Source organism: Macaca mulatta, chromosome 14, assembly GCF_049350105.2.
Source record: "Macaca mulatta isolate MMU2019108-1 chromosome 14, T2T-MMU8v2.0, whole genome shotgun sequence".
NCBI classification, from domain to species: domain Eukaryota; kingdom Metazoa; phylum Chordata; class Mammalia; order Primates; family Cercopithecidae; genus Macaca; species Macaca mulatta.
The window spans coordinates 70,800,027-70,810,911 of NC_133419.1; the positions used below are offsets into that span (position 1 = coordinate 70,800,027).

Below are 10,885 nucleotides of genomic sequence, written 5' to 3' on the forward strand. Positions count from 1 at the left end.
AAACAGTTCCTTTATAACTTGATGGAAGTTTGGACAGGTGTTATAAGATATTGTGAACATTGAGATATTGATGTTTTTATTTATGTATGTGAAAAGTTGTGATGACAGTTTGTTTAAATTTTGCAAGTAGTACAACTAAGACAAGTTGTTGTTACATAAATGATTGTTAATGTTTTTGTTTTCTGGCTTTTCCAAGAGAACATAAATTAGCTTAAGCTCTGGAGAATAACAAATGGCTGTGCAAAAAAGAAAAAAAAATTCCATTGCTTACGTATATGTTCTAGAGTATTGAGAAGTTCAATTTGGTGTACTGAATGCATTTTAAGCCTGAAATCCTTTGATGAGTGTATACATTTAATCTTCCGAAATTGTGCCAATAATGAGTCTTGGTCCACTTAAAAAATGTTATCCTTAAGCACGCTTATTTAATAAACTTCCTTAATAAAAATTTTTTAAAAGTCAGTGAAATCTATAAATTTAGCAACCTAAATAAGAAAAAAAATATATTGGTCAATCAATTTATGAAAACAAAAATTTACAAAACTCAAAACTCACTCATGATAAAAACTCCCATAAAATTTCAATAGAGAGGATCTTCTTCAGCTTGAAAAAGAAAATTGACGAACATAATCTACATCAAACATTATGCTTCATAACGAAAGATAATATATTCCCTCTAAGAAAGGCAAGGAAATGCATTCTCACCAATATTATCCATCACAGTGCTAGAAATTCTAGCCAGGGTAGTTAGTTAATAAAAAATAAACACCACACTGTCTTCCACAATGGTTGAACTAATATCCACTCCCACCAACATTGTAAAAGCATTCCTATTTCTCCACAGTCTCACCAGTATCTGTTGTTTCCTGACATTTTAATGATCACCATTCTAACTGGTGTGAGATGGTATCTCATTGGGATTTTGATTTACATTTTTCTAGTGACCAGAAATAGCATTTGCCCCAGCAATCCCATTACTGGGTATATATCCAACGGATTATAAGTCATTCTGCTATAAAGACACATTCACATGTATGTTTATTGCAGCACTATTTATAATAGCAAAGACTTGGAACCAATCCAAATGCCCATCAATGATAGACTGGATAAAGAAAATGTGGCACATATACACCATGGAATACTATGCAGCCATAAAAGAGAATGAGTTCATGTCCTTTGCAGGGACACGAATGAGGCTGGAAACCATCATTCTTAGCAAACTAACACAGAAACAGAAAACCAAACACCACATATTCTCACTCATAAGTGCAAGTTGAACAATGAGAACACATGGTTATAGGGAGGGGAACATCACACACTGGGGCCTGTTGGGGGGTTGGGAGCAAGAGGAGGGAGATCATTAAGACAAGTACCTAATGCATGGGTGGCTTAAAACCTAGATGACGGGTTGATGGGTGAAGCCAACCACCATGGCACATGTATACCTATGTAATCTGCACGTTCTGCACATGTATCCCAGAACTTAAATTAAAAAAAATATATATTAAAAATAAAAAAGGATAATAGAAAGAAAAAAATAAAATTCTTCCTATTTATAGATGACAAGATTGTTCATGTAAAAAATATAAAAGATTAAAAAATTATCAAAACCATTAAATGAGTTCACCAAGGTCTCAGGAGATATAAATCAGCATTCAACAAATAATTCTATTTCTATATACTACTGATGTACTTCAAACTTTAAAAATATAAAACCAGGCCAGGCGGTGCAGTGGCTCACACCTGTAATCCCAGCACTTTGGGAGGTCAAGGCAGGCAGATCCCTTGAACTCAGGAGTTCGAGACTAGCCTGAGCAACATCGTGAAACTAATCATACACACAATGATTTTTTTCATGGTATTTGTTAGATAATCACAATACAATTAATAAAATTAAACAGATGGTAGCTAAAATTGCAGCTGTTTTGCCAGACTGGGTCCCTCTATTCAAGAAATAGAGACTCTAGAACTTCATGTGCAGTAATGAAATGATTGAACTTAAAACTAATTACTTTCTCCTTTTGAATGTAGCTGAAATAGGGTTCAGTATACCTACTATAAAGGACAAGATTAATTATTGTAGACTTTTGAAGGTCATGTGGTTTCTATTGCAATTCTATGGCCATATGGTTTTATTTAACTCTGCCACTGAAATGCAAAGAGAGGCATATATAATATAAAAGTAAGTGAGCATATCTCTGTTTCAATAAAACTACTCACAAAAGCAGGTGGGGGTCTATAGTTTGCTGCTCTTAAAGATAAGTGTCTGTAGAAATAAAAAAATGTTATCAGTATAAAATGACTTCATAATATTTTATATTACAATCACGTGTGCTCAACAATGGGGATACAGCCTCAGAAATGCATCACTGGGCAACTTGATCATTGTGTGAACATTATAGAGTGTATTTACACAAACCCAGATGGTATAACCTACTACAGACTTAAGATATGTGGGAAAGCCTATTGCTCTTAGGCCACAAACTTATACAACATGTACAGTACTGACTACTGTAGGCAACTGTAAGACTGTGGTATTTGTGTATCTGAATATATCTAAACATAAAAAAGTACACCAAAAATACAATATAAAAAACAAAAAGGTGGTACACCCTTATAGGACACTTTCACAAATGGAACTTGCAGGACTGGAAGTTGCTCTGGGTGAGTCCATGAGTGAAAGAATGTGAAGTGGTGAGTAAATGTGAGGGCCTAGGACATAACTGTATACTACTGTAGACTTGATAAACATTGTACATTTAAGCTATGTTAAATTTATAAAAAATAATATTTTTCTTCAATAATAAATTAACCTTAACATACTGGATGTCCACCACTTTATATGAGATCTGTACTTGACCGAAATGTCATTTTGCAGTGCATGCCTATATATCATTTATAGAATATTCTATATGATGTAAAACTTAATAGTAAAATTATATGATGTATATAAAATGACAAGCAACACTAAAAATGAAAAGGAAGAGTTAGGGATATAGTGTTGTAAGGTTCTTACACTGTACATGAAGCAGTAAAGTATTTGAAAATAGACTATACTTAATTAAAGTTACATGTTGCAAGTATTAAGAAAAAACTATGTTAATAATGATTCAGTATTGGAGATAACATAGATTCAGTTAAAAATGTTGAGCAAAACCAAGACAGTAGAAAATGAGGGGAAAAGAAACAAAAAACAGATCCAATAAGTAAGAAAATGCTAGAAAGCTGGTAGATTTTAATCTAAACATATCAATAATCACAATAAAAATGAACAGGCTAAATACGTGAACTAACAGAGATTATTATATTGGGGAAAAACAAAGGCCCACTTATATGTTTTCTATATCTAAAATGAAGACCTAGGTATCACAAATGTAGAAAAATGGAAAAAGATTTATCACAAAAAATTAACAAAGAAAAGCTAAAGAGTATATGCTGATATCAGACAAAATGTGTTTCAGAACAAACACTAATTTAAAGGGTATTGTGTAACAACGGTAGTTCAAAGTGTATTTTTCAAAAACTAGTAGGCTTTAAAAATATATGAAGACATCCACAAATATAAGCAATTCAACACTTCACTCTCACTAACGGATTGAGCAAGTGGATAGAGTATCTGCAGGGAAAGAGAAGAACTAAATGACACTCATCAACCAACCTGAGCAAATTGACATTTGTAGACACTCTACCCAACCACAAAGGGATACGCATTTTACCTATTTTCCTAATAAGCCTTTTTTGTTGTTGGTTTTTGTTGTTGTTGTTGTTGTTTTTTTTTTTTTTTTTTTTTTTTTTTTTTTTTTGAGATAGAGTCTCGCTTTGTCGCCCAGGCTGGAGTGCAGTGGCGCGATCTCCGCCCACTGTAAGCTCCACCTCCCGGATTCACGCCATTCTCCTCCCTCAGCCTCCCCAGTAGCTGAGACTACGGGCGCCCACCACCACGCCCGGCTAGTTTCCTTTGGTATTTTTAGTAGAGACGGGATGTCACTGTGTTAGCCAGGATGGTCTGGATCTCCTGACCTCGTGATCCACCCGCCTTGGCCTCCCAAAGTGCTGCGATTACAGGCGTGAGTCACCCCGCCCAGTCCCAATCAGCTTTTAAAAAATAAATAAATAAGGTACTTTTAGTCTTGCATGCAGCTGTGAGAAATGCAGAGCGACCACATGTAGCCTTTTCCCAGTTTTCTCCAAACTTATATCTCGCAAAACAACATTGCAGCCATGATACCAACATTGGGACATTGAAGATACAGAAGATTTACATCACCACAAGGATGTCTTAAGCTGTTTTTTACAGGCACAGTAACATCCTTACCATGCCTGATCCACTCCCTTGGCCTTACATCCTGAAAACAACTAATCAATATTTTTCAATAATTTCATAATCTAAATAATGTTACATAAATGGAATCATACTGTATGAAATCTTTTTTCACTCAGCATAATTATCCAAGGATTCATCCAAGTTGTGTGTATCAGTAATTTGTTGATGTGATTAAACATTCATTCATTGAAGGATGTCTGGATTGTTTCCATTATTTGACAATTATCAACAGAGCAACTGTAAGCATTTTGTGCAGGAATTCATGTGCACATAAGTTTTCATTTCTCTGAGATGAATACCCATGGGTACAATTGTTGGGTCATATATTCATTGCACATTTGGTTTGGAAAAGTTGTCAAACTGTTTTCCTGAAGGGCTGCCCAATTTTACATTCACACCAGCAATGTAAGAGTGATCAAGTTTCTCTATATTTTTGCCAGCATTTGTGTTTCACCCTATATATTCTTTTCAATTTTAGTCCTTCTGATAGGTTGGTAGTGATACCTCCTCGTGGTTTTAATTTCTATTTCCTGATTTGCTAAACACAGATTACCCACAACCTAACAATTCCACTTCTGTGTATATACCCTGGAAAAATGAAAACACATGTCATGCAAAAGGTTGTATACAAATGTCCATAGAAGTACTACTCATAGTAGCCAAGCCTTGAAAATAATCTAAATTAAATGTCCATCAATTGATGAATGTATACATAAAATATAGTATAACTGTACAATTAGATATTATGTATCAATAAAAAGGAATACAGGTCTGATACATGCTTCAATATGGTTGGGAATAGAAAGCATACTGCATGATGTGTGATAGAAGGCACACATTTTCCATGAAGGCATACTTTTTACTTTTTATTTGAAATGTTCAAAAGAGGCAAATTAATAGGCTATAGAAAGTGAATTCATAGTTTTCTAGAACTGGAAGCACTATTGACTGCTAAATAGGTATGATATTTCGCTTCGAGGTCATGAACAAATACTAAATCGATTGCAGTACAGCAGCGAAACTCTTTGAATATACTAAAGTTCATTTAATTGTATATTTAAATAGGTAAAATATATGGTGTGCTAATTGTATCTCAGTCAAACTGTATTAAAATTCAAATGGTCATATTTTACTGGCTTATTTCTGGTTTTTCTAGTACTTTCAATTTATCTATGTCTCTATCCTCCTGCCACTACTACACAGACTTGATAATTATAGCCATAAAATAAGTATTAAAACAGAAAAATTGATAGTTTCACTTTATTATGTTTATTTTGAAAATTATTCTAGCTATTCCAGGTACTCTGATTTTTTTATGCTTAGGAAGTAAAAGTGCTTGATTAATTTTAATATTTTTAATTGTTTCCTTTTTTAAAATTTTGTGGGTATGTATAGCAAGTGTATATGTTTATGGGGTACATGAAATGTTTTGATACAAGCACTCAATGTGTGATAATCACATCATGGAAGATATAGTTTCAGAATGTAAGGACCTACAGAATACCGAACATTATTTATTAAAAAATTACAAAGCTAGACTCAATAAAATGAAATATTATAACATCAAAATGTTTTCCAAAGAACAGAGAAAAAATATTTCAAAAGCATGAAAAATGTTTGGAATTATATTTTTTCATTTAACACTAATTGCTAGAAAAAAAAAAAGTTGAACAATTAATTTAGAAAGTAGATAGAATGAAACTTTGTTCCAAAGTTCTATAAACCTTTGTCCTGTTATTAAATTGTAAAAGTAGGTGAAGACACATTTAGACACAAAATTATAATCAGTTATTACCAAAACAGGAGGTAATTGGCTGAAATGTGAGGGCTGTTGTGTCTGGCAGCATGGCTGGGGTGGGGAATATTAGATGTGTCCTTATACTTGAAGGAAAATAAATTGTTCTACCAAAAAGACATCTGCACTTGTAAGTTTATTACGGCGCTGTTCACAACAGCAAAGACATAGAATCAACCCAGGGGTTCATCAACAGCAGATGAGATAAATAAAACGTGATACGCACATACGCATAATGGAATACTACACAGCATAAAATGTGCAAAATTATGTCCTTTGCAGCAACATGGATGCACCTGGAGGCCATTATCCTAAGTGAATTAATGAAGAAACACAAAAGCAAATATTTCATGTTCTCATTCATAAATGAAAGCTAAGCATTGAGTCACATGGACAGAAAGACGGGAACAATAAACATTGGAAACTTCAAAAGAGGGGAGGAAGAGATGGAGGCAAGTGTTGAAAAACTACCTATCAGCTATTATATTCACTACATGGTTGACAAGATAATTAAAAGCCTAAACCTCAGCAACATTCACTATACTTATGCAACAAACCTGCACATGTTCCATCTGAAGCTAAAATAAAATAAAATTTGAAAATTTATATATATATATATATATATATAATTATTGTAAACTGTTTTATTCCTATTTTTAAACCTGGAAGTAAGATTCCAGATGGCAGCAACATGAGTGAGATGGATGTAGGTAGAAGAAAAATAGCAAAAGTTAAAAGAGGATTGATATGTTTGTTTCTTCAGAGTAGGTAGTTACAAATTAGTTTTTGTTAGAAAAAAAGAAAGATGAAATTGGGGAAGTTAATTTTTTAATAATACCCAATAGAAAAACAGATAATGAATATGCAAATTTTTAAATATCAGTGGGGAAATTTTTTATTAATAAAGGGAACTAAAATAACAAAAAAAGAAAGTGAAAAAAAGGAAAGCAATAGGAAATGTAAAATCAGAAAGTGAATCAAAAACAAATATCAAGAAAGCAGAAATACTTTCCGATTGGCTGTAAATCTACTACCTAATAATTTTACTTTAAAGAATAAAACCTGGATAAATTAACTAAAAATGTACGAAGAAATATATACAAAGATGTGCAGCATGTTTTGTAATTAAAAATAATGAGATGAATCAACTATTAGAAAATAAAAACATAAATGAAATCTATATTACAAAACAAAACACAGAGTACATTAGTCTATATAAATAAATAACAAATGATCTAACGGAAATACTGTGATTGGCTGTAAATCTAAAAATTTGCAATGTGAAATCAGAAAATACACACACTAGCCTTTGCCTCTGGAACATTGGGAGAGAAATCTGCTGGGGCAGTGTTAAAGGTGACATTAGCTTTAATGCTGTGTGCATGTTATTAAACATCCTCTTTGAGATGAGTGCAGTATAAAAGTTGTTAATTTTTGGTATCAGGAGCAAAACTGTTACATTTTTGCTTTACATTTTAAATAACCTACATAAGACAAAATGAGTATAATTGTAAAAAACAATGTGACAAGTTTGATAATTCAGAAGATAATTAATTGCTTGGTCTTTGGAAATCATATTAAATAAATTGAAAACCTTCAGTATCATGTGAAATGTGGCTATCAATAGCTAAATAGGACATATTCTATATTAAAGTCTGTGGGAGAACAAATGACAGATCGCAGGTTGGAAAGAGAGGCCTTGGATTTTGAAATAAGAGTCTTTTAGGGTTAAATACAGATTGAGAGAATACTGGAAAAAATGATAGGTGAAGACTTCCCTATATCATGGATGTAAAAATGCCATACCTAACTGGTGCTTATGTTATGGGCATGAATTCCAAAAATCAATCAGTGATAAATTATGCTGGTATTACTGATAAATAGTTTTGAAATTATGTGTTTGTTTTGGCTATCATTGCACTGAGTGTTATCTATTTGGTATATGATTCCACTTGAAGCTACGGATTTGGCAATGATTGTTTGAACCTGTAAAACTGGCTTTGTAAGAGCACAACAGAATGCAAGCTCCATAGGGCCAGACATTGAATAAATATAAATTAAAGGAATCATGAAATGCATGATGTATGAATAAACAGAAGTAAGAGAAAAAGAATAAAAGGGAAAAAAGGAAGAAAGGAAGAAAATAAGGAAAGAAAGAATAAAGGAATAAAGAAAGTAGTTTACAGGGTAAATTTCCAGTGCCACATATCTCTCATCACTGGTCACAAAACACTCAGTATAATATGTTCTTTCCCCAGAACAGAAGCAGTCTTGTGCTAACAAGCATTCTTCACAAGGTCATGCAGGCAAAGGCCCCACAGCTCTCTCCCAGGATATCCCTTCCAGGGTAGTTGATCAGGCTTTGAACTTGAACTACAATGATGTTTCTGACAGTTTTGAAATCCATTATTGGGCCGGGCGCGGTGGCTCAAGCCTGTAATCCCAGCACTTTGGGAGGCCGAGACGGGCGGATCACGAGGTCAGGATATCGAGACCATCCTGGCTAACACGGTGAAACACCGTCTCTACTAAAAATACAAAAAACTAGCCGGGCGAGGTGGCGGGCGCCCGTAGTCCCAGCTACTCGGGAGGCTGAGGCAGGAGAATGGCGTAAACCCGGGAGGCGGAGCTTGCAGTGAGCTGAGATCCGGCCACTGCACTCCAGCCCGGGCTACAGAGCAAGACTCCGTCTCAAAAAAAAAAAAAAAAAAAAAAAAAAGGAATCCATTATTAGTCAGCATCCAGGAACAAACCAACTTACATTGCAAGTTGACAGCAGTAAGGTGAGGATCAGGAGATATTCCTTAAGGCAAGAACATATCAGTCTTTATAGACGGATTAAAGCCCTTAGTAAAATAACATGATAAGAGTCTTATTTTTTAGTAAAAACATAGAGCACTTGCTCTCGAATCTGTTTGGTCCTCACCCCATAAATGATGGGATTGAGAAAGGTTGGGATAATCAAATAGAGATTGGCAACAAGAATGTGAATGTAACCTGGTGGTGTCCAAACATATGAGTAAGGAAAGAGAAGACTGAGGGGATATAGAAAACACAGATGACCCCAACGTGAGAGCTACATGTGCTTAGGGCTTTTAGCCGAGCATCATGTGATGGGAGGCGGAAGACAGCACGGAGGCTGTAAACATATGAGATACCAATGAGGACTAGGTTCAGAACAAAGAAAGAAACTACAAAAAGCCCATAGATACCATTGATACGGATGTTTCCACAGGACAATTTTGCAGTGCCCATGTGCTCACAGTAGGAATGGGCTATTACATGAGCCTGACAAAAGGGTAGCCAGTAGATAAGATAGATCATGGGAAGTGTAAGTAAAACTGGATGAATTACAAGGCACATGCTAATGCCCACCAACACTTGGGATGTCAAGACGGTCGTGTAATGTAGTGGAGCACAGATGGCCACATAACGGTCAAAAGCCATAGCCAGTAAGACCTCAGCCTCCATGCCAGTGAAGGCATGGATCAGAAACATCTGGGTCACACAAGCTCCATAGTTAACCTCGTGAGCATCAAACCAGAAGATGCCCAGCATGCAAGGCACAGAGGTTGTAGAAAGGGCCAAATCGATAGTGGAAAGAATGGCCAGGAAGTACAACATGGGCTCCCGGAGAGTCTGTTCTACCTTGATGACTAGCAGAATGGTGGCATTGCCCAGCAAAACCACGAGGTAAACAGAGCAGAAAGGCAGGGAGATCCACATGTGGATGTCTTCCAGACCTGGGATTCCAATGAGAAAAAATGTGACTGGGTGAAATATGCTCTTCTTGTGATAAAACATTCTTCCAAATCACAGTGTAGGAGAACTTGCCACACATAGAAGCAGGAGCTGGGGAGAGAAGATTGAATAAGAGTTTGGAATGAAAATAATTAGGTTTGTGTTTCATTCAGTATATGTAGAGTAAAATGAAAAGTTTTGTTATTTGGAGGGTCCTGTTATTGTGTTTTGTAATCTACAGTCATTTGAATAGATCAGTCTCAAATAACTTAATTCTTATGTTTACATAATGCTTGTAGCATAATGCGTAACCTTACACATTAAAGATTGCAGGATTCTATGACATAGAGTCTGATATTTAACTGGAATAACTGAAGATGCCATGTACCCTTTATTAGTCCCCTGGTTGAAGAAGAATGCCTGAAAAATCAGATACGCACAAGGGAAATGCTGATTAATTCAAGAGGAAACAGACTAATGAGAACATGAAGTTACAGACACAGATGTACACATATTTTTATAATTAAAAACTGCAAAATTTCTTCTAATGATTTGCTAATCATTTATTGATGTAAAGCAAATGCCAAGATTAAGCCTAATATCCTGTCAAAAAGACAGGAAGAGACATGAGAAATGTAGATATAACAAACAAAAGCATAGATACCTTGGAATGTTTGCCCCGGGAGCAAACACAGGCTGGGTCACATACCAGCACACATGAAAGAGCTCAGAAAGAAAATAATAACAAACCTGTTGAGGATTTTCACTGATTAAAATACTTTCTCAAGAGCAACCAATTTTTCAGTGGCTCATTTTGGATTTCTATGGTGGTGATAGTTTCTAGTGGTATTTGAAAGCATCATTTACTCTTCACTCTATATTAGTTCCTCTAACTAGTTTATACTGGGTTTATACCTCCTGCTTGATTAAGTTACTTTTCTGGTAGGTAGAGACAACCTAGAAGGCTTCCTTTGGTTATGTACTTGGAGAAGATGTTTTTGATGACACAAAACTGGAAGAAAAAC

At 34.9% G+C, this 10,885-nt stretch overlaps 1 protein-coding gene across 1 annotated transcript; it reads right to left on the minus strand.

Moving 5' to 3' along the window:
* Positions 1 to 8,991: 8,991 nt before the first annotated feature.
* On the minus strand, positions 8,992 to 9,923 carry LOC716400 (olfactory receptor 52J3-like). Its single transcript, XM_015115108.2, is given in 2 exon segments — positions 8,992 to 9,122; positions 9,125 to 9,923. Coding segments are annotated over 2 exon segments (930 nt in total).
* Positions 9,924 to 10,885: the final 962 nt, after the last annotated feature.